General features: G+C 40.3%; 1 protein-coding gene across 5 annotated transcripts; it reads left to right on the top strand.

The window, feature by feature from the left end:
• The first annotated feature begins 1,770 nt into the window (after positions 1-1,770).
• plekhf1 (pleckstrin homology domain containing, family F (with FYVE domain) member 1) lies at positions 1,771-19,391 on the top strand. 5 transcript variants are annotated; one of them, XM_052028500.1, is made up of 3 exons: positions 1,771-1,833; positions 11,933-12,011; positions 18,154-19,391. In XM_052028500.1, exon 3 carries the CDS (start codon positions 18,186-18,188, stop codon positions 19,008-19,010), a length of 825 nt encoding a protein of 274 aa, XP_051884460.1. In that variant the 5' UTR covers positions 1,771-1,833; positions 11,933-12,011; positions 18,154-18,185; the 3' UTR covers positions 19,011-19,391. The 5 variants fall into 5 exon arrangements, with proteins under 5 accessions (XP_051884460.1, XP_051884459.1, XP_051884461.1 ...); XM_052028499.1 differs by having other exon boundaries at positions 1,772-1,833; positions 11,930-12,011; XM_052028501.1 differs by lacking the exon at positions 11,933-12,011 and having other exon boundaries at positions 1,778-1,833.
• Positions 19,392-25,583: the final 6,192 nt, after the last annotated feature.

Genomic DNA, 25,583 nt, shown 5'->3' with positions numbered 1-25,583 from the left:
ATACTGCAGTTACTGAAAAATATTCAACATGCGGCTTGAGGGAGAAATGAAGAACAAACCATTAGTATCATACTCACTGTAGTTTCTAAACCATATCCTTCACAAAAATGTTATGATAATTGAAGCCATGATCATACAGTTATATGTCATAGTCACAAAAGCATCACAATGCTGGGTTCAGCTATAACCCAAGGCAATTGTGATACAAGTCAAAGCAGTCACAGTTATTTTAGCAGAGCTTGTTTTAATATTACATTTGGGAAAATTTGGAGCTGGTAAATCTGTCACTTTAAGCTCCATGATGAAATGCTTTATCTGCTCTCCTTGCAAGCATTGTTCAATACTAAAAAATGCTAAGACTTGAAATTACTTTACATTCTCCTTTATGAAGCAGCCTAATCAATGGTAATTATGTGGTCTCTTACATCAGTGATGTTAATAAGATGTTTTACAGAATGGTTAAATTGTCAGGCAAGGTTGACACTCTTGAGCACTAAATTCTTTCCTGTAATGACTTCTAGCTTATACCTTCAATAAATTCTCCAGGATGACTTCCATTGCTGATTTTTGTTTGCACTTCTTTTTAGCTTTTATTGACTTAATTGATCATTGTTTAAATAGACATCTGGTTGATGTGAACTATTCCAATAATTCTCCCCACTACAGTAATCTATTTTAATTCCTAAAAAACATCTGTTATCTTTACTGATATTATTAAACTTTTTAAAAAAAAATTTGGCTCTGTGAATCTGTTTTGCTGCCTTAAGATTTTTTTTAAGTCTTCTATTCCTTAGTCCAAGAACCTTGAGACAAACTCTTTATACTTAACCACCCAAATCTTTCAAGAGAATGTGTTTTTTGTCAAATTCATGTCAAACATTTGGGCTTTGATTGTAATTTTAATTTCTGAAAACACTTTACAGGCTTCAATGTCATGCCAATAAGTCTATTGAAGCATTTGACCATCTGTTATTGAAGTTTCCTCAGGAAATGTTTTTAAATTTGTATGCTTTAAGTATTGAAAAGGAGTCAAATACTCAGGTCAGCCTTTTGGCCTTATTTACAGAACTAGATGTTATTGTCTGAATTTTACCATTAAAGTGCTGTTTATTGGGAGTGCAGATAAAAATGTAGTTTTAACCTTACCCAGCCTTCTTGAGTTCAAGTTGTTTCCTCTTTCACACAGGTGGCAGAGGTAACCCTGTACGTAGTCCTGTACAAAATATCTAACACAAGTATTTTTAATTTTAAAGTGAAAACCAATTCACTCGCACACATCGCAACCAAAATAATTAAGACCTGCTTGTAGGCTTTGGATTTCCCAGTGGTTGGGGTGGAGACATTATTTGTACAGTGAAATGTTATAAAACTTTTGCAGTGAAAGACTTGAGGAAACAAAGAGGAAGCATGGCTACATTGAAGTTGCTAGAATGATAATTTTTTTCAGTTATTAATCTTTACCCTACACAAGTCCTTTCTTTAGCAATCAGCCTGTTTTATAACTTGTCTAAGCATCATTACAGAGCTTATTTCATAATCCTGGCTGGAGATCAATTGCAGTCAGCAAAAGATTCAAACTACTAGAACCGAAATGCTGATTATAAAATAGATCTTACTGCTTTGTAGAATTCTTGTATCATAAACGACAAACAGGGTCGGCTTATTTTGTTTTAAATTAAAAATTCAGCTTTGCATTTCCTTCCTTCCTTCCTGAGCACACTCACGTTAACAGAAATGCAGTAAAACAAACATTACTCAACCAACCTTTCTGCTCTCTGCAATGGTATGAAGACTGATGGCAGGAACAAGCAGAACATTTTCATCACAAAACAGGTACATGTTTATTTTTAAAAACATTTTATTCAATTTTGTTAAGTATTGCTTAAATCAGACTGTTCAGTATTTCATGTTAGTTGCTGGCCAAAGCTCACACAGATTAAATGCTGGTTTGCAGCACCTTTAGCCATGGGGAATGTTTCCCTCTGGCATATTAAAATTAGCTGAAACGGAAACAGCCCTGGCACTTTAGAATAACTGTGGCCTTTGAGACAAGGCAGCAACAACCCCATCCTATTACTGCAATTTTTGGGTTACCAGTGATGGATTCTGGCCATCTATCCGCTTCTGCTTGTCGTATGATTGCTTTCATTACATTAATGGCCAAGAGATCCATTCTATTTAAATGGAAGGACCCTATACCCCCTACCACATTTCAATAGTTTTCTCAAACTATAACATGTTTAAACTTAGAAAAAATTAGGAGTGGAACTGTTGATCCTTAGCTTAAATTTGAGGAAGTTTGGAGTCCATTTATTCAATATTTCCGTATGATATAAGCAGACCTTTCTCGAATCCCTTTCAATAACCTTTGAATATAGGAGCAGCAGAGCTGACGACATAATAATTTTTTTTTAACCGAAGAAATATCAGTCCAGTTTTGTTTTTGAAAGTTTTTGGTTTGCTTTTGTTTATTATTATACTTTTTTTTTGATTGGGGGTTTTCTTTTCATATAATCAAATTTCTTTTCAAATTTTTTTGTATCATGTTCACTTAGCAAGAGAGCGGGAGGTCTAGATTACATATTTTACTCCTTGCTAGTATAAATATTAATTGTTATTCTGATCTCTTTGCATCATATGTATAATTATTAATGTTATGTATATTAATTTGAATTAATTTGAAATTCAATAAAAAGATTGAAAAAGAAAGAGACAAGGCAGCAATGGGGAAACTAAAGATCAGCTTTGGTGACCCGATTCTTTTGCACTTCAAATAAGAGAGATTAGTCTTTATCTAGCAAACACACAGCAAGAAATGTTCTGGTTTTGTTTGCTTTTGTGACATAGGAGTGTAGGACTGGGACTTTTTTTTTAAACTTTATGATCATAGATTATCTTTCAGCAGATTATTTCACAGAAGATATTATTTGTTAATGCAACACTTAGAGAGCTAATACTCATTTAGATTTTATGGGACATATCTTGTTGGAGTAGGGAACTTCACAGTAAATGCTCTTGTTTAGACTTCAGTCCCAATATCTCTTGCATTGTAATTAACTGGAAGTGAGAGCTTTACAGAGTGTAGCAAGGACATCACGTCATCTGGAACTGTAGTGAATGATAGTCTCATTTGTTGAGGGAATAAACTGTTGATCCTAAGGATTGAGAAAAGAGAGGAATGACGAGGATCCTAATAATCACCTTCTATGCCTTGGCAACTTTATGGTTCTATGACAGAAAAGGATGATGATTGAAACCAGGTACAGAAGGGAGAGCAAAATGTTAGATTAAGAAAGAAAAGAGATAGAAAGTAAAAGAAAAATAATGAAATCTCCAAGAAGAATTTTTGATTTTTAGGAAAGAGATTTGCCGCTTTAAATTATTCCTTTCCAGGGCTGGAAAGGTGCAATGCCATTGATTAATTACCATGCCAACGAAAGTGTATTTACACTGCTAAGGATAAGACCCAACTTACTTTCAGGAGTTTAATGCCCAAACAATGTGCAGATCCGTCAGACTCTTAAAAGTAAAATGGAGGTGGGGCGGGCTGTGCGAGAGAGCTGCTGTTTTGTGAGGCAAATTTTGGAGTAATGGAAACTGACAACCAAGTTCTTGAGATTTGCAACTGGCAGTGCATCTTTTATTCCACTGAACTTGCTGGCCAGTTTGTGCATTCACAGTGATGTGCATCATGATGTCGCTTATTTTTTCTGAGAAGAGTTAGCTCAAGGATAAAGAAGTGAGCTTCCTTGGAGCTTATATCATGGGCCAGATCACCTTGTGTTCGCCCCAGATCTATCACAAGGCCACACAAAACCTTTGCGGCTCCACAGGACAAATTGAACTCCAGGCCTTGCTGTGGAGACAAATACACAACAGTGTATTCCACAAGTGGCAACCAGGCCTCAGGCAGTGGATCCTGAGGATCAGCCCCCAACCCTGATGTTGGTTTCAAACTGCATTTGAATGACTATGATGATCAGTTCAAAATGGTTGAAAGTTTTAAAAATAAAATAATTAATTTAGCATAAACACATTTAAGTGATAGAAATTTGTAAGAGATATTTCTGTTAAGAAAGATAAAATAAAAACATTTTCCTATACTTAGCCATCCAGCCAAATCAGTGGGTGAAATAAATTGGGCCACTCTATGTGGCTGGTAGAAAACTGAGAGGCCAGATACAAAGTGTTTCCAGCACCTTGACTGTCTATAAATGACCTCCAATGCTGAGTTAAGTAGCAGTACAGGAGATCAGATACACCAGCATTGCACCAAGTCAGAAGTCAGGAGCACACTGGCCCACACTGTTCTCTCAGCCTGTGGTTTACCACAAAGAAGTTGCAGTTCTGTAATGTCCAGAGAGGTGTTTCAGTAACAGGGATATAATTGCTAAATGTTAAATCCCAGTGAGTATGGAAAGATATTTTACATTGTGAGCAATACTGTTTTCTAATCAATATTTTGTTTCTCCAATGAGCAAAGAAAATATTACTAGCTGAGTAATAAGGTACAGCAGCAATCTGTCTCAATTAAGGTGAACATTGAAAAACGTTGACTACAATATTAAGTTCAGTGCAATGATAAAGAGGAGAGATTTAGAGTGCTTCTTGCCTGAGGAAAAGAAAATTTATCATATGGAATGAAACTGACAAAATTGACTGGCAGAGAAAAAAATGACAAATAGAAATGTAAATCAGCAGTGTGATATGTAGAAAATAGTAATTAGCGGAAATCAAATCAAGCCTAGAAAGGAAAAAAAAAGTCACCAGTCAAGGATGATTAAAATCCTGGAAAAAAGAAATGACACTAAAAATTAAGCAATTTGAATTTACACAGCAGGTAATAAAAATGGGGACAGAATTTGAAAAAAGCTACAAAAAAGATTAAAGAATACAAGTCCAAAAGGCCAATTGAAAAGTACAGTACATCCTCAAGCACTTTGACAGTGAGGATCATCAAAACAAGAGGAGATTAGTGAAGGTTTGAAAACCAGCAACAAACATTTTGTAACAAAAATATTTTAAAATTCGTTCCTTGTTCTTTCTTGATTCAGCAGCAAGAGGTATTCACTAACAAAGGAGGCACTGTACGTGTTAAAAGATTATAAAGACACTACTTTGTTCGAATGATATAAAAACTACTCATTAACCACTTCAATAAATTAGAGAAGGATACAAAGAATACTTATCAACCAGTCAGTGAACTGATCTACACAATGCCGGAGGGAACCCCAGGTGTCTGTCAGCCACTTCTACTGTTCTCTCCCTCTCTCTCTCTGCCTGGTGTCACTCTGTCCCTTAGGACTGGTTGTGACTACAGCCTAAAGCGAGATTCCACTGAACAAAAGTAGCCCCTTTATATACCCTTTAAACCCCTTACCCTCGTACTTTCCCATGGTATGGTACCAGGTGGTACCTACACATCATTTTTCTTTCCCAGACAAGCATGTTTTTCATCATTATCTACTCTCAAGGCTGTGGACTGGTACTCTTACTTTCTCAAAACATTCCCACACTCCAAGCTAACACCATTGTTTTACAACCAGCATTTTGTGTTACACATTTTTTGCACATACTAAAGAGGAATCAAATATGACTTATGGCAAATTTAACTCTTTCCTTTAACATTTATTTATAAATGTCTTTATCAAATGCAGCCAAACATATTGACAGCACATAAGTAGAAACACATGATGTTTTGGATGTGGAAATGATCCAAGTTTTTGAAGGAGCTGAATTAGTTCTTGGAAGTTTAACCTAGGGCCAAGTAGAATGTCAAAGCTTTGAACAGTTAGCTTCAATGGCTGGCAGCAAGTGGGGTACAGCTGGAATGGACAATAGGATCGATGATGTTGGGCTCAGTTGTCCTTTGTTCAATAAGATGAAATTGTGACAGCCAGGCCTGGATATCAGCATACAGCAATGAGAGCACAGGGTATCAGTCAAGCAGCAGTCAGAAGTGTATCTGATAGCATATCTTCCAGCTGCAGTGAGCAGTTGAGGAAAAGGAAAGTGTCCAAGATGGATCTTTGGGAATATCCAGTGCAAGGGAAGGAAGCAAAGCTATTGTCAAAGTGCAATGGTGCCAAGAACCTTTGAGCTGCTGGGGAAACTTATGAAAAATGTTGACATACCTCCCGTCTTTGCTATCAATTGATTGCTGTAAATTTGTCAGGCTTTTTACCCAAGAGAAATTGGAACACTCTCCAATCCCACCATTCCAACAACACTGAATACCAGCATCATCAAGTGTCTCTAGCTACAAGATTTGCTGATGTAGTTGATTGGAAATAAATTGGAGGCTGCACTACTGTTAATTGCATCCACTTACAGTAGCCATGCATTCACACTTGGGTACGTTGTACACTATGTGATCTTTGTGGGAAATCGAGAACCTGTTAAGCTTGGTAGAGATGGAGCAAGGCTCCTGTCCTAATGGGAAAACCCATCTCTTGGATGGAGTTCTGAGAAGGGAAAAATGAAGCTTGAATCATTTGGAATGCATAGTTAAAGTCTTAGGTCCTGAAATTGATCTCTCAGGAAGAAACCTAGTTGTTAATAAAATCAATGTTTAAAGACTGGTATATACACAAGTTCTAAGTGTGTACAGCAAAAGTCATGAAGATGATGTTCAGCTGGCAGGTACATCTGTGTCAGACTCATTAGGAGGAGGGGAATAAGCAGCAAATCTGCATTTTAATCTGGAACAGCTCCTACCAGCTCTGCACTGTAAAATCATTCTTGGTGGCAGACATTGACTTGGCAGCTACACCTGTAAAATTAGACACCAGCATGTATAGTATGTACCTTGGTCAGTCACAAACCCAAATCTAAAGATGGCTATAAATTACCTTTAGATCCTCAATTATTTCATATGCTTTGTCCTCAATTTTAAACAGCTGTACTAGACTAAATCAGTGAATACTTGTACATGAACACAATATACCAAACTAGATTCTTCAGCACCCATTTTTGCATGAAAACCAAGTATGCACAATCTAGTTTCTAAATCCACAGTATCTCATTTCAATCTGCATGCTTAGCAGAGAGGGAGGAGCAGCAACTGCCTTAGAGAAATCCTAAGATTTAATGAGTTTGACAGAGATCACCACTTACATTTTCTGGCCTCTCTCTTTTTCCAGTGGATTTTCCTTTTCACTAAACCTAATGGGAGAAAATATAGGCTGCTGAACCTACAGCAGGATAGATATCATAATGAAATAATTAATAGCTGAATGAGCTTACTCACTCAATACGTTCTCATCCTACTAAAGAGCTTCAACCAGAGGCATCTCTCGAACATGATATTTATGTATCTAAACAATGGCCCAATAGAGAAGGACTGTCAATGTGTTTTAATGTCGGGCCAGCAGGACGAGTCTACTAGTGCACCAGCTGAATCCAGTCGACTCTTTTAGTGCAAGTACAAGCTTCACCTGTAATTTTAACTGGTAGTCCTAGTGATAAAACTCTTGTGATTCTTGTGCCATACAAAATCAAACAGTAGAAGTATCAGGATCCAAAAGAAGTCCAAAGAGATATAATCAGTTGAAGCTTTTTATACCTTCTATGAGAGATCTGAAATAATAAGATTTCTTCTTCATGCTCCACAAAAAGAAGTTTTGACTCTGTGCTCTTAGCTTTCTTCCTTCTCTCCTAGAGGATCTCCTGACAGTCTCCTTCCCAACCCCATTTCACATCCAGATCTACCTCAATACCACTTTCCTTGACTCCTTCACTCCCTTTGTACTTCCACTTGTGTGCCTGAGACATGGTCACAGGTGAGCTGCACTTTTCTCTGTGTTGAGAATACAAAAAAAAACATTGTCTTCCTTCCAGTTCTCCTACTACTAATTTTATTCCCCTCTCTGACCATTGACTCAGACAGAACCAGCTTGTAACCTCATCATTCTGCTTGACCCTCAGTTGAACTTCTAACCCCATATATTTCATCTATCACAGCAAAACCTGTTCCATCTCTATATTCCCCTAAATTTGACCCTGTACATTATCCTCATGTTCCTTCCCCTACCATTGCACCTTCTGTCTCCTAAGCCTTAAAGTTCTGGAATTCCCTTTCCAAAAACATGTGTCTTTTCATTTCTCTGTTCTCCAGGAAGGCCATCTTTCAGCCTATTCTCCCTTTCTTGTGCAGTCCCATTTAAGCACAATTAATTCATATATTCTGTTATTTTGTTTTCTCATACACAGCCCAAGTGCTGATTCCATGATATTCCAAAGTTATCATAGAACTCTTGAGGTTTGTTCATTTTTCACATTAGATTGCTTGACACTGGAGGGTAATTATAACATTTATTTGTGTTTCACCAGAGTTTAAGTTACCAGAGTAGCATCCATAAGGCCTGGGATATTAATCCAGAGACATAAATTAAGTCCCAACAAGGAAGCTGGTGAATTCAAATTCAAGTAATTAAATAAATATGCAATATATACAAAATAAAATGGCTAATTTCTGTAATAGTGATCACAAAGCTACTGAATTGTCATAAAAACCCAACTGGCTCATTAATATACCTCAGGAAAGAAATCTGCCATCCATACCTGGTCTGTGACTCTGGAGCCACTGATGTGGTTGACTGTTAACTGTCTCCTTAGTTCACAGATAATCAGGGATGTACAGTAAATGCTGACATTGCCAGTGATGTCCACATCCTGTGAGCTAAAAAAACAAAACAAAGTTATTTGCATGTCTCTGTGACTACATTTTTTTTTAAATGTATTCACTTTTCAGCACTTGGCTTGACCAGCTATCCCCCATCACCTAGTTGCCCCTTGGGAAGGTAGTGGTAAACCACTTTCAAATCAGGTTGAGTTTATTATCATGTGCACAAGTATGGTGAGGCACAGGAACAATGAAAAGCTTGCTCGCAGCGGCATCACAGGCTCATAGGTGCAGACAACACACAGAATATAAGTTATTCAAGGCAATGAACAGAGAAAGAGTGAAAAAACAATGTAATCACGGTAGTGTAGGGGCAGGCACGGTAGTGTAGTGGTTAGCATAACGTTATTACAGAGCCAGGGATCTAGCTTCAATTCCGGCCACTGTAAGGAGTTTGTATGTTCTCCCCGTGACTGTGTGGGTTTCTTCCAGGTGCTCCAGTTTCTTCCCACATTCCAAAGACATACAGGTTAGGAAGTTGTGGGCATGCTATGTTGACACCAGAAGTGTGGCGACACTTGCGGGCTGCCCCCAGAGCACTGTACACAAAAGATGCATTTCACTGTGTGTTTCAATGTACATGTGACTAATAAAGAAATCTTATATCTTATCTAATCTTTCTGGTGAAGGCACTCCCAAAGTGCTGTTGGGTAGGGAGTTCCAAGATGATGATCAGACAACAATGAACAGTGCACGGTGATGTAGCTAATAGAGCCATTGCCTCAAAGCACCAGGTAGCAGAGCTCAATCTTGGCCTCTGGTGCTGTCTCTATGGAGTTTACACATTCTCCCTGTGACAGTGTGGGTCTCCCTTGGGTGCTCCACTTTCCACCCATATCCGAAAAATAAGCAGCTGGTAAGTTATTTAGCTACTGTAAATTGCCCCTAGTCTGTAGGCGAGTGGTAGAATCTGGATGGTGGTGGGGGGGGAGGGGGGTGATGGGGATGCAGTTGATGGGAAGGTGGAAAGAATAGGTTACAGAGAAAAATAATTGGGGGGGGGCACAGGGGTGGTGGGATTATTCTGTGATCCAGCATAGACTCAATGGGCCAAAGTAGCCTCCTTTTTGCCGTGAGGACATATGGAAATTATGAAAGTTCCAAGTCAGGAATGACAGGCGACTTGCAGGGAAAACTGTAGGTCTTTGTATTCCCAAAGATCCCCTTGGCCTTCTTCCCAGCAGTGATCATGGGTTTGAGAGGTGTTGTTGGAGGAACAAAGGCAAATAACAAATGCATTTTGTAAATGGTACACATTGCAGCCATTGTGCGTCAGTGGGGGAAGAAATGAATGTTCAGGGTTATCAGAAGAGTGCTTCATTCTGTATGGTTTCAGAGATTTAATGTTGTTTGAGCTGCACACATCCAGCCTATTCCATCATGCTCCTGACTTGTGCCTTGTAAATGGAGGAAAGACTGAGGTTTCAGGAAATGAACTAGTTCTCACCTGCTATCCAGCTTCTGATCTTTTACTGCAGCCATAGCACAAGCCATAGCATGTAGTTGGTCCGATTGAGTTTCAACAATGATCTCCAGGATGTTGATGGTTGTGGACTCAGCTTTGGTAGTGTCATTGAATACCAAGGGTAGGCTATTAGACTCTTGTTGGAAATGGTCATTGCCTGGCACTTTTTTTGGCACCATGTTATTTGCCACATTATCTCATGCTGAATGTTGTCTGGGTCTCATTTACTGAGAAGATGTGAATGGAATCGAACATTGTGTATTCATCAATGAATACCAAATTTTGACCTTATGGTTGGGCTTTGTGATGTCCTGGCACTTTAGTGATTCTAGTACCATTATCAAGTTCCCATGTGCAAGTATATTAAATATGTCCTTATGACATAAAGGAAGCTATTTAACCCATCAAATCTGTGCCAGCTCTCAGAGTAATCCTATCAACCCTAAACTCACTTCCTTATAATTTATTACCTCACACACGCCCATTAACACCATCCTGATCCTCCTCTTACCCAGCTACAGTAGGAGCAACTATCCAACCTACCAACCAGCCTGCTTTGGGAATGTGAGATGAAACTAGAACACCCAGGGGAAACCCATGCAGTGACAGGGAGAATGTGAAAATTCCCCATGGACAGTACCAGAATTTTGAACCCAGGTCACTGGAGCTGGAGCTATCAAATAGGTGTACTACCTACAGTTTGGATCAAGGGTCTGATGAGGTCCTGGTGAAACCAAAACTATTCCTGTACAGTTACAACACTGATATCGACCAGATCATACTAGAGGCATGGCCACATCTGGAGCACAAATCTTCTGTACTGGAGATGGAATGTTGTCTGATCCCATATCTTATGCTGTATCCAGTACTCTCAGCCATGTCTTGATATCAAATGGAGTGAATCAAATTGGATAAAGTTGAGCTTATGTGATGGTGGGAATCCAAGGAAGCCAAGATGGATTATCTACTTGATACTTCTGGTTGCAAACAGTTGGTTGCTGTTAGAACAATAATAGGCAATGCATCCAAATTAATGCCAATCTACTAACCCAAGCTGTCCGGGTGCAGTTCACAGGACCTCTACACTACAGTGCATGATACTAAGATAGACAGACCAAGAATTTTCCATTCTTCAGTCTTAATGTTCATTGAGATAACCAATTATCCACAATAGCATAGCCTCAGTGGCTCTGAGATAGAAAGGGAAATCGTTCTTAGGTTATAGCAAATTTAAGAGGCATTTAAGCAGGCACAAGAACAAGCAGAGAATGGACGGATATAGAACAGGTGCAGGCAGATGGGATTAGTTTAACTTGGCATCATATTTGACACAGACATTGTGGGTCGAAAAGCCTGTCCCTGTGCTGTACTGTTCTTTATTCTGTTCTATGTACTGTTCCAGGAGTTTTCACCCAGACACTGTCAGCCATTAGAGCAGCATAATTAAACAGATTATTTCTAAAAGCTGAAGGTAAATGTTTTATCACTAAACCTAACAACTGAACTTGTCTAAACTAAAAAAAAGTTATAAAATGCAGAATCATACTTGGTTAGTGGATAGCTAGATCAACATTCAAGCTCAAAGGCAGATTCTCCACCAAGGCATCCAAAACTTGCATAGCTGGTCTGACCTGTTGCCAAAAGTATGCCAAACATAACTGGAATAACCAGTCTGGCAAAAAGGTCGAGGACCGGTTTTTCCAAAAATCAGCGCAACACCTCATCGGGCCTGTGAGGTAAGCAAGTTTATACGTGCTTGTGTATTGGCATTTATTTTTCAGAAGATGGCAAGATCTGACGAGGTTGCACGAGTCATTTGTATACACTGAAGGTACTTTCTAGGCAGCTGAGACAATAGCAGAGGTAAGAGTCAAAGTTTCTTTACCGTTTAAGGAGCAAACAAATATGTGAATCTAGTTAACCACTTGTGAATCATGAAAGGAGTGGGGATACTTACAAAAGGTTTGTTTCTCAATTATTTGAAGCCAATCATAATGCAAAATGTCTTTCTGTCACACATCACAAAATTGCCACCAATAAATTTGCATATTAATTAGAGAAAGGAATATTACAACATAAAAAGGCTTCTTTTGATTTTGCCCTCAGTAATGAGACTGAGGAATACTCGCCTAGCAAGTGTGCTACCTGGGGCTACATTTGACTGTAGCCGAAAATGATTGTGGGGAGGAGGGTGCTTAGCTAAGCTACATTTGGCAGGCCTGGGGTAAGCAGCAGACCACAATCAACCTGCACATCAATTCTGTGAGGAGCTGGCTCCAGTTCAAATCAACCTACTCCTTCAAAGAGGGACATGCATTTGGCTGCGGCAGATGGCAGATGTTATTTTGGAGGTAATGACGTATATAGAAGAGCAGGCTCCATGACTTTCAAACATTGCACTTGAAACCTAGGGATGGGAGCTGGACATGAAAAGATGTCCTTTTACTGCAGAAGGGTCAGGGAAATGGCCAGAGAGTTGGTGAAGAGGCAGTGGGAGGACATAGCTGTGTCTTTAGTCTGCCTGTTAAGCTACATTCAAAGACAAAGGGCTACTAAAGTATTCACATCTGGGAGCAATATTGTCACGAACCAGCAACAAAAGAAACACACTGAGCATGATTCAGTGTTAAAAACTATTTTATTAATCACTACTTATGATAATACGTAAAATAAAAGTAAAAATGTTAGTATGTTAGAATTCCAAAAATGTTAAACCTTGAACGTTAACCCCAAAACTAAACTCTTCGTGTGTGTGTGTGACAAAGTCCCAAACTCCACGTTCCGGAATGGTTCTTAAAGTTCAGTTCCGCAAGCCATAAGGTGAAACATGAGCAAGGGCTTCTTCAACAACCACCGTTGTCTGAAGATAAGACATAGACATAGAGAAACATAGAGAGAGTAAATACGAAATCCAAATGTTCCACGATGGAACCCCAGCGACACTTCAGTGTTTACTCGGTAGTGACTTCCTCACCCCGAAAAGCATCCGAATCGTGGTCGTCCACACACAAATACCTGTTTCCTTCTACAGGTCAGCAACAAAGTGAACTCCACCGGATTACTTCCAACTTCCATACATGGATTTCAGTGGCAGACACAGTTATAGTTTCTCATCCATCGATAGAGAAAACTAGCAGGCTGGTGTCTCTGTCCCTTCTCTCTCTCTCTCTCTCTCTCTCCTTCTTCTTCTGACTTCTTCAACAACGTCATTACGTCCTTTATCTTCTATTGACGTAAGCACGCCCCACACACACATACACACACTCTCTCTATCTTAAAGGGACATTCAGAGTCCGTAACAATATCTATTGCAGAAAAGCCAGAGATCAGTTAAACTCTGTCAGATCTCAGAATGTCATTCCCTGTAACTTTAGCAGCTTTAAAGTGTAGATGTATCAAACTCTAATCAACTCAAGCCTACACTCAATGAAAATTGATCACCAATTATCTTACAACTGATTAAGAATTCTCTCATAGCACAGTTGATGGTGACAGAATTTAAGTGGGTGTTCAGGACTTGAACTTCTATGTATGCCCAAATAATGGACTTAGCTGCAATTACTGAGCTTGACTTTGGCAGTCCTGGCATTGGATCATCATTGTATGCTGACTGACCTCACAATCTGTTTAATCCACATAGTCCAATATGCACTAACAGCTGCCATGACTCAGGAGATAAATATCCATTAACGTCAGATTAGTAAATAGTCAGTTATTTAGGCCACTGAATCTAAACTAGGAAGTACAGGATAAAATATTTAATTCAGTCATAAATATATATGGAAAGTGAAATAGAGAAGGAAGAAAGACAGAGATAGAGAAGGGGGAAATAAGTTTAAAATATTACTTTTTTAAATGTACAATTATAATTAAAATCTGAAGGCATGAGATTTCACACTTGTAAAAGTTAATTGTCAATGCTAAAGTGGTTGTTTGACAACGATAAAGACCCATTATATATTAATTATGACTTAAATCCCCAACTTCTAGCACACCAGGTAAGTACTTCACCTTCATGCATTACATTGGAGTTCTGAAAACGATGTTTATACCTTGGCCACTGTCAATAAATCAGATTATCTGGTAATTAACTCACTTCTGTTTATGGGAAATTTGTGTCATGAACAATGACTACAGCAAATCTTGCAATTGATTAAACTGTATAAAATCTTGGAAACATACAACACAAGAGAAAGCCAATTGGCCACACTGGCCAAAATAGGGATTATGAGGATTCCCAGCTCTTGGTCCATGACCATGCCAGTCAGAGATGAGCATTTGCTCATCCAGTCAGATATTAAATGTGTTATGACCTTTGCCACCCTCTCAGACAGTTAGTTCCAGATTACCAGTACACTTTGGGTAAAGAAATTTGCCTGGACTCCCGACTAACTTTTCTATCAATGAAGAAATCCAGGTCGCCTCATTATTGACCTCTGCACTAAGAGAAATAATCATTCTGTTTACTCAGTTTAGTCCTCTCATAAGTTTATTCAACTGAGTTAAGTCTACCCTCAGTGCTCCATGGAAAACAGCTCAGATTGCAACTGATACCAAAAATGTTCCAGCAACATAGTCATGAATCTTCTTTGCACCCTCTCTATGAACAGTGCATCCTTCCTGCAATGTGGTGACCAGAACTATACACTGTACTCTCACTGCAGCCAAACTATTATGATGAACCTGCTCATATTTTCTATGCCTTGGTTGACAAAGGAAATAATCCCATAGGCTTCAGTCACACCATATCAATGTCCTATTACTTTTGTGGACCTGTGGAAATCCATTTAAAGATCCTTCTGTTCCTACCACTTATTGTATTTCTCTCACCTTGTCTGAGTTCCTCAAATGCATTGCCTCGTAACTCTCCAGACTGAATTCTATTTGCCACTATTGAGCACACCTAACCAATCCATTGACAGCATTATAGAGCAATACAGCACAGATACGGGCCCAACGAGTCCATGCCAACCATGGTGCCCACCCAGCTTGTCCCAATTCCCTGCATTCAGCCCATAACCCTTCAAGCCCCACCCCTTCATGTACCTATCCAAGTGCTTCCTAAATGATACTATTGTACCTGCCTCAACCACTTCCTCTGGGAGCTCATTCCATATACTTACCACCCTCTACGTGGAAAAAGTTGCCTCTCCGTCCCTTTTAAATCTTTCCCCCTTTCACCCTAAACCTATGCCCCCCCCCCCAAGTTTTGGATTCCCCTATTCCCCTGCCCTGGGGAAAAGACTGCTGCTATCTACCTTATCTATGCCTCTCATAATTTTAAACACTAAGGTTGTCCCTCATTTATAAGGAATAAAGACCTAGCCTGGCCAATCTCTCCCTATAACTCAGGGCCCCTAGTCCTGGCAACATCCTCGTAAATATTTTCTGCACTCTTTCCAATTTAACCACGGCTTTTCTATAATAGGGTGAGCAAAACTGTACACAATACTCCAGAAGCAGCCTCACCAACAACTTGTACAACTGCAACATAAGTGTCCCAATTCCTATACTCAAAGCCCTGACTGATGAAGGCCAGCATGCTAAATGCCTTTTTCACCACCCTGTCTACCTGTGATAATACTTTCAACAAGGTATGCACTTGTACTCCTAGGTCCCTCTGTTCCATTACGCTCCCTAGGGCCCTACCATTCATAGTACAAGTCCTGTGCTGGTTTGACTTTTCAAAATGCATCACTTCACACTTATCTGTATTGAAATACATTTGCCACTCCTTGGCCCACTTCCCTAACTGATCAAGGTGCCCCTGTAATCTACTGTAACCTTCTTCATCAACCATACCACTTAATTTTGTTTCATCCACAAACTTACTAATCAAGCCTTGTGCATTCGCGCCCAAATCATTTATATAAATAATAAATAACAAGGGTCCCAACACCAACCCCTATGGCATACCACTAGTCACCAGTCTCCATTCCAAGAAACAACTTTCAACCACCACTATCTGCTTTCTACTTCCAAGCCAGTTTAGAATCCACCTAACTAGCTCCCCCTGGATTCCATGGGACCCAACTTTCCAGACCAGCCTACCATGCGGGACTTTGTTGAAGGCCTTGCTGAAGTCCAGGTGGACAACATCCACTGGCCTACCCTCATCTACCCTTTTAGTTACCTCTTCAAAAACTAAAAGGTTCATCAAGCATAACTTTCCACATTCAAAGCCATGCTGACTCTTCCTAATCAGACATTGTTTATCCAAATGCTGGTAGATCTTGTCCCTCAGAATTCCCTCTCATAACTTCCCCACCACTGATATCAGGCTGACTGCCCTGTAGTTCCCTGGCTTGTCCTTGCTACCCTTCTTAAAGGAACGATATTAGCCACCTCCCAGTCTTTGGGAACTTCGATGTCTTCCTATGGCCTACAAATTTGCCTGTCACTGTCAAGCACACTGTCAATGTTGGTAGCATCTGCAACATTCTTAAATCATAGCTCCTACATCAAAGTCTAAATCATTGATATATAATCACAAAAAGCACAGGGCGTATTAAAGAGCCCTATGGAACTATGCTACCTACAGCTTTCAGTCACCAGAACAGCTATCTATCATTCTCATTTGCTTTCTCTCACTGAGCCAGTTTTGAAATCTTTGCAGCTCATGGTTTTTACTTCCCCGATTTTCTACCACATGGGATTTTGCCGAATATTAAATGACATTCAGAAGCAATCAATTTCACTGCTAGTTTTGACAGGAGGCAAGGCTAGAGGTGAGGCCTCATGGACCGTCAAACCCTTTTGGTGACTGCAGCATGCTATGTGCACCGGCAGAAGGTTGCGCTGCCCTATTCTGCTGTAAACTGGGATCCAACATTCTTGTGGAAGACCTCCCCCATGATCACACTGGAAGACATACCACAGTCCAAGGGCAGATGTCCAATGGTCTCTGGATCTCAATTAAGCTGCATAATCTGATATTGATTTCAAATGGAGTAGCTAGAGCAAGCAATCATTCCTGGATGAAACTGTACAAGTTGTAAAGTTGGACCAAGCACTCTGGCCAAAATTCACATTAGCTCCTGACCTTTTCCTAGTCACCTCAAGTTCAACATCCATTCCAGTCTCTACCAGTATAATAGGATCTCAAATTTCCTCATTACAATTGTCACAAAATCATCTCACTCAGACTAGGAGCACATTGGAAATTGGTTATTGCTTGCTTTGCTATTTAAAAAGGGACAGTGTGTTCATATCAGGACATCTGACTGGGCAGCTTCACAAATGACTGCAGATTACTGAAACACTTTGGTATGTTCTAAATCAACAGATAGATGCTTTTCTTTTCAGCATTTAACTTCTGAGAAATTCATTCAGTAGGTGGCTCAGTAGTGACATCATTGACAGGAATCTATTACTGGAGGCATTGTAATGTGTGGCACTTCCTCATAGCTAAACTAAAGATCTGAAAATATATTGAATGTAATTTTGTGTCAATAGAATAATTTATTTTTAAACCTATTCTTACCATTTCTTTCAGGATCACTGCTGTCAGCTAATATCAAAGGCCAAAATATGTTTTGTATCTTTATTTTTGCCTTAGAACAAGAATGATCATTTGACGTTTGTAGAAATCCCTTCAGGAAGGGACCTGTAAGCGCAACTGACTGTTGGGAGATAACTGAGCCCATAAATCATGGTGCCATCTTATCACAAAGCAGTTAAATGAAGATGGATACTGTCTCACAGGAAAAGAAAATGTGAAAAAAAACAAAAGAACATTGCATTAAAATTCAGGTCGCCTAACGTCACCACAATGGTGAACAATGAATGATGTACAGCCAGACCGACAGGGGAGGGTGGGATCTTTAAAGAATTCAAGACTATCTTTTTACTTCTCGCATATCTTTTTCAAAACAGCTTTGCTAATCGGAGAGCTAACTGAATAAATATTTGTCAATATAATGCAATTGTAAATCAAAAATAAAGAATCTGCATATCTGTTTTGGAAATTTTTAACTAATAGCTGTTTATCTTTATTAAATAACAGGAACAAGTTTTTGACAAAGGCCCAGGAATAAGATGGGGGATCACTTGATAAACACAGAGATCAATGCACAGCGGATTGCAGCAGTTGAAAATTGCTTCGGAGCAAATGGCCAACCTTTAGCCCTGCCTGGGCGGGTACTTGTAGGTGAGGGATTATTGACAAAAATCTGTCGCAAGAAATCAAAGGCTCGAATGTTTTTCTTGTTCAGTGACATCCTGGTGTATGGAACTATCATCATCCAGAAGACAAAATATGCTGGCCAGCAGATAATACCCCTGGAGAATGTTACTGTTCAAAGTCTTGAAGATAGTGATGAGCAGAAAAACCAGTGGTTGATAAAAACGTCACGAAAATCATTTGTGGTGTGTGCCGCAACCCCTCTTGAAAAGGAAGACTGGATGAGGCATATTACCAACTGTGTTGAACAGCTATTGGAAAAGACAGGAAAGACACCATCTACTGATCATGCAGCTCCTTGGATACCAGACAAGATGACTGAAATCTGTATGCGGTGCACACAAAAGAAGTTCAACACCATCACCCGGAGACATCATTGCCGGAAATGTGGCTTCGTTGTGTGTCATTCTTGTTCAAAGCACAAATTTCTTATGCCGCAGCAGTCCTCAAAGCCTTTAAGGGTATGCACACTATGTTACCATCAGTTAGTGGAAGAGAAGAACAAAGAATCCCCCTCAGAAACAAAAGCAGATAAGACGACTGGTCAGAAAGCTATGGTTGCTAGCAATGATGAGGATAGTGAGAAATCCAGTGATGATGAGAAACCAGAGCAATGGCCAGGACAGGAGCAGTTCTTTTCATCAGATTGCTCTTGGTCCTCTTTCCACACTGAGTCATGAGCAGAGACAATCAACTTAATCAGCACAATGCAATAGGTTAACAAATTTGCTTCAAGTAATTTTGCAGAAAAATACATAACTTAAAACTATAGTTTCACCATATGCTAACTCGAGTAGAGGCATTCCTGAGCTTTACAAGGCAAAGTATGTTTTTCTTTGCTGCTGGATTCTGTGCAAACTAGAGATATGACTAATTTGAAAATGTATGAATAGCACAATTTCCCACAGTTTAAGTCTTCCAAATTGAACAAAATTATGTGAATGCTTATGTATTTGATGCTGTGTATATTTCTGAATGATATAGTTTGGGATGTTATCTGGTTTAATTTTTGGTCCATCTAAGGATATAGCAGAGGAACTTAACTAGTTGCTGCAACATTGAATTTGGAAATAAACAAATAAAAGTTTCTGCTTCTTAATGTCTGTGGTTTTCCTTTACATTGCAGCAAAATTATAGAATCACAGAATACTCACAGCCCAGGAGTCTATTCTAATCGTTGAGTCTGTACTGTATTTAAGATCCGTCAAAGTACTACTTCATTTTAAGTACTTTCTACTTGAACCCAAAGGCTGATACTTATTGTCATAACTAATTACCCTTGAACTGAAGGGAGAATGAGAAGTCAAACACAATAGTGGGTCTGGTATCACACACAGGTCAGACCAGGCAAGGATGGCAGATTTCGTTCCCTGCAGGACATTGTCAAACCAGATGAAATTTTACTACAATCTGCTCATTTCACAATTTTTCAGATTTATACAAATTCCCAGCTTTGCAGGGGTTTGAACTCACGTCTCTGATCAATAGTGCAGGCTTCTGGATTTACGTTATCACCAGTTATCACCATCAGTGCTTCCTTTCCCCACTCTCCACAGTCTGCATTTATCAATAAGGAAGTCTTCATTGAATGTCCTTTCTTACTTGAACCCAAACCCTCCAAAGCTGCAACTGCCTTACAACCACTTCACCTTTGTGGCCCATTTGCTGATTCTTAATCTGGCTGATACTAGGAGAGGGTTGTTCAGCTAACCAATTCCACTTTAGTGCCAGGAGAAATTAGCACAACACAACAGAGGGACAATCAGCATAAGAGAAGGCCTTTCCTTACACTGAATATTCCCTCCTGTGGGAGAGGTTACCTCTGACATCACAACAAGATGCAGTCAGCATCAGAGATGGTAGAATGAGAGGGCATGAATGAGCCACAGCAAATTACTTCCACTGTAAAAGATCTATCGGGAGAGAATGTTTTCGGATTAGTTCAGGTAGACAGGAACACCTCACCTTAGGCTGTAGTTTGTCAGATAATCATGCAAAGTTAGGTAATTGTGGTGTCGGTTTTGGTAGGTGGACTGATATAATCATGAATTGTAAACTGGCTGTCACATAAAAAACAATGAGTTGGAATAAAGGGGTTATTTTTCAAACTGGAGGGATGTAACTATTGGAATGTCCCAGGGATCATTTCTTGGTCCTCAGTTATTTTTTCCATTAATGACCTAGAGAAGAGAATGAAGTAAGGTCTCCAAGTTTACCAATAATATAAAAATAGGTGGAAGGGCATATTGAGAGGAGGATATTGCAGTTCTACAGTGAAATTTAAATAGATTGAGTAGCGTAGTGGTTAGCGTAACGCTATTACAGTGCCAGTGACCCAGGTTCAATTCTGGCCACTGTCTGTAAGGAGTTTGTATGTTCTCCCCGTATCTGCATGGGTTTCCTCCGAGTGCTCTTGTTTCCTCCCACATTCCAAAGATGTACAGGTTAGGAAGTTGTGGGCATGCTATGTTGGTGCCGGAAGTGTGGTGACTCTCGCGGGCTGCCCCCAGAACATTCTATGCAAAAGATGTATTTCACTGTGTGTTTCAATGTACATGTGATTAATAAAGAAATCTTATCAAAGACACAGGAGGCTGCAGATACTGCAAAAAAAAAATTGCTGGAGGAAGCCAAAACGTCAACCATATTTTTCCTTCCACAGTTGCTGCCTGACCCGTTGAATTCCTCTGGAAGTTTGTAGATAGATTGAGTGACGGGCAAAAGTCTGGCAAATGGAGTTTAATGTGGGGAAGTGCGAGGTCATGCACTGCAGTAAGTTGAAGCAAAAGGTAGATTTTTATCTAAATGGAGTGAGACTGCAAATGAGCGAAGTTCAGAGGGGCAAGGTGTTCTAGTGCACGAATCACAAAACGCTAGCAGGCAGGTCCAACAAGTAGTTAAGGCTGCAAACAGCATGTTGGCAAAGGGGTTAGAGAGTTTAACATTAAGGAGGTTTTACTACTGTTGTACAGAGAGTTGCTGAGGCTACCCCTGGAATACTGTGGACAGTTTTGGTCCCTTTACCTAAAAAAGTAGATATAGTAGTATTGGAGGCAGTCTAGAGGAGATTCACTGGGCTAATTCCTGGGATGAGAGGATTGTCTGATCCAGAGAGGCTGGATAGTTTGTGTCTGTATTCCTTAATGATTGGAAAAGTGAGGGGTGTCCTTACTGAAACATACAAAGATCTTAAAGGGGGTTTGACGGGATAGATGTTGAGATGTTTTTGCCAATAGGAAAGTTATAAGCAAGAGGACATGGCTACAAAATAAGAAGCCAGTAATTTAATACTGATATGTCTAGAAATTTCTTCTCTCAGAGGGTAGTGAATCTCTGGAATTCTCTGCTCGCAAGGGTGGTAGGGGCCAGATCAATAGGTATATCTAAGGTGGAGAGAGTTAAATATTTGAAAGATCAAGGAATTGAGGGCTATGGGCAACCGGCACAGAAGAGGAGTTGAGGCCAGCATAGATCAGACATGATCATATTGAATGATGAGGCACGCCCGAGGGGCTTGATGGCCTATTCCTTCTCCTGTTTTCTTGCATTCTTGCGATACTGTAGGTTGAGGGAACTCAGCCTTCTGTCCTTGGAGCGATGGAGGATGAGGGGGGACCTGACAGAGGAAGGATTGGGGCATTGATTGGGCCTGACAGAAGCACAGCCTGACGAGCTGAAGAGCTCACCACTGAGCTACTGCCCAACAATTCCTCCTGCTTTCTTACCATTCTCTAGGTTGCCGCAGTCCCCTCCATCAGTACATCAGGTTTGAAAGCCAGTAAGGGATTGAAAAGTGATAAAGGGATTGAAAACTGTGAAATCCCCAGAGTTTGACAATCTACATCCCAGGTTACTTAAGGAAATGGCACAGAAATACTAAGTGTAAAGTCTGTGGACTTCTAAATAGTTCCAACTGATTGGATGATAGTTAATGCAACCTCACTATTTAAAAACAAAAGAGATATGGAGAATAAAAGGGAATTATTATAGACTAGTCCAACACCAGTAATGGGAAGAAAAGCTAGAATCTAATATAAAAGAACACTTAGAAAACTGTGACTGAACAAAATCAGCATGGATTTATGAAAGGGAAATAGTGCTCAACAAATGTAATGAAATTTAAGGATTTAATAAGCAGAATAGATGAAAGAGAAAAGCCGTGGATGTGGTGTATTTTTTAAATGTTCAGAGGCTTTCAATAAGGTCATTCATAAGATATTAGAACATAGAAAAACTACAGTACAATTCAGGCCCTTCGGCCCACAATGCTGTGCCGAACATGTCCCTACCTTAGAAATTACTAGGCTTACCCATAGCCCTCTATTTTACTCAGCTCCATGTACCTATCCAACAGGCTCTTAAAAGACCCTAACGTATCCGCCTCCACCACCGTTGCTGGCAGCCCATTCCACGCACTCACCACTCTGAGTAAAAAAATTTACCCTTGACATCTCCTCTGTACCTACTCCCCAGCACCTTAAACCTATGTCCTCTTGTGGCCACCATTTCAGCCCTGGGGAAAAGCCTCTGACTATCCCCCCGATCAATACCTCTCATCATCTTATATACCTCTATCAGGTCCCCTCTCATCCTCCGTCGCTCCAAGGAGAAAAGGCCGAGTTCCCTCAACCTGCTTTCATAAGGCATGCTCCGCATTCCAGGCAGCATCCTAGTAAATCTCCTCTGCGCCCTTTCTATGGCTTCCACATCCTTCCTGTAGTGAGGTGACCAGAACTGAGCTCAGTACTCCAAGTGGGGTCTGACCAGGGACCTATAGAGCTGCAACAATACCTCTCGGCTCCTAAATTCAATTCCCCGATTGATGAAGGACAATACACCATATGCCTTCTTAACTACAGAGTCAACCTGCGCAGCCGCTTTGAGCGTCCTATGGACTCAGACCCCAAGATCCCACTGATCCTCCACACTGCCAAGAGTCCTACCATTAAGACTATATTCTGCCATCATATTTGACCTACCAAAATGAACCACTTCACACTTATCTGGGTTGAACAGCATCTGCCACTTCTCAGCCCAACTTTGCATCCTATCTATGTCCCTCTGCAACCTTTGACAGTCCTCCAAACTATCCACAATGCCCCCAACCTTTGTGTCATCCGCAAACTTACTAACCCACCCCTCCACTTCCTCATCCAGGTCGTTAATAAAAATCACAAAGAGCAAGGGTCCCAGTACAGATCCCTGAGGTACAACACTGGTCACCGACCTCCACGCAGAATACGACCCTTCAACAACCACTCTTTGCCTTCTATGGGCCAGCCAGTTCTGAATCCACACTGCAATGCCCCCTTGGATCCCATGCCTCTTTACTTTCTCAATAAAATTAGACTGCACAATTGCAAAGGATAAAAGGTACAGACAGGGATAGACGGGAAAAATGAAGTAGCAATAAACATGTCATTTTCCGAATGGAGTATTGCAAAGATTGATGCTGGAACCCCAGCTATTCACAATAATATTAACGATTTAGATGAGGGAATTAAATGAAACATATCCAAGTTTGCAGATAACACAAAGCTGGGTGGGAGTATGAGATACAAGAAGCATGTAGAGTAGCTCCTGTGTGATTGGAGAGGTTGAATGAATGGGTAGGTGTATGGCAGGTGCAGTATAATAAAAATGTGAGATTATCCACTTAGGGAACAAAAACAGGAATGCAGAATATTATCTGAAAGGCGACAGATTGGGAAGAGGGGAGGTGTAATGAGTCCTGTGTGTCTAAGTACACCAATCGATGAAAGCAAACATGCAGATTCAACAGGCAGTAAGGAAGGCAAATGGCAAGTTGGCTTTTATAGCAAGAGGATTCAGGTCCAGGAGCAGGGATTTCTTGCTCAATTGTGGAGGGTCTTGGTTAGACTACAGCTTAAGAATTTTGGTCTCCTTATCTGAGGAAGAATCCACTTGCTGTGGAGGGAGTGGAGGGAAGGTTTACTAGGCTGACTCCTGAGACGACAGTGTTGATGTAGAAGAGACATTGGCTTTATTAGGCTTAGATTTGCTAGAGTTCAGAAGAATGAGAAGGGGTCCCTCAGAAACTCAATTCCAACAGGCAGGACAGACTAGAAGCAGGAAGGATGTTCCCAAAGGCAGGAGAGTGCAGGACCAGGCATCACAGTTGAAGGATATGGGGCAAGCCATGAAGGACTGAATGGGGACGAAATCTCTTCACCCAGAGGGTGACGAACTTGTGGAATTTTCAAACACAGAAAGCAGATGAACCCAAATCATTAAATATATTCAACAAGGAGTCAGAAAAAGTTCCTAGAGCTGAAGGGATTGAGGATATGGGGAGAGAGCAGCAACTGGGTACTGAATTTGGATGATCAGTCCTGATCATATTGAATGGTGAAACAGGCTCAAGATGCCGAATGGCCTCCTCCTGCTCCTATTTTCTATGTGATGCAACACACAACAGTTTTGCAAGATATTCCTCCTGCAGTGCATTGCAAGGCAGCACCAGACTCAGCCCAGGCATACGAACCCATGCTTAAGGTTTCCAACATGTGTTCAGCAAAGGTTCTCACTGATTCATGGATATAACTGGTCTGAAGTTCCACAGTCAAGTGTGGATAACTTAGAGGATAGCCCAGTCTCCAAGTAAATAACAATTGGCTTCTTGTACAGGAAGAAACAGTAGGAGAGAAAATAAAAGCACAGTGGCCACAGGCCTTTATACCTCACCGCTGACTGTTTCAGATACATAAAGCAAATCTTTCATCATAGTGATAATGTCAGTCCATCTATGATGTCCTGAATTTTGAGGAATTTTGCCACCTGGACACACCCTGGAGCATTACCCTGCCACTCCTGGGTGATCACAAAGGTAGCAAAGAAAAGCATTAGTTACTTGTTTAGTGCAAGTCTGGACTGCACACTGACTATATGTTGCGTGATTGTTTGAAAGGTTCTGCCAATGAGGTGGGAATCAACAACACTGGATTAGTACTGGGTGTGACTGTAGGATGCTTGGAACTGGCAGAGGGGGTCACGGAGCTGAAACATTACATCCACGTCTGTTCTTTCACATGCTGCCTGACCTGTTCAGCAGTTCCATTTTTAATTCTGGTGCATAGCTGTTTTATTGCATTCCTTGTTAGACAATAAGCACACCTCAGTATTCAGCAGCCTATGCATGAATCACACTTGCTGTCAAACAGAATATTTACTGCTACACAAACAATATTTCTCAGAATTAAATCACCTGAGAAGAAAAGAGATTTCACTGGGAA

The sequence above is a fragment of the Pristis pectinata genome, chromosome 13, assembly GCF_009764475.1.
Source record: "Pristis pectinata isolate sPriPec2 chromosome 13, sPriPec2.1.pri, whole genome shotgun sequence".
In the NCBI taxonomy this organism is placed as follows: Eukaryota; Metazoa; Chordata; class Chondrichthyes; order Rhinopristiformes; family Pristidae; genus Pristis; species Pristis pectinata.
This window is presented reverse-complemented; position numbering and strand designations above follow the sequence as displayed.

Coding starts and splice junctions, on each gene's coding strand:
- plekhf1 (XM_052028500.1), top strand. CDS start 18,186: ATGGGGGATCACTTGATAAACACAGAGATCAATGCACAGCGGATTGCA.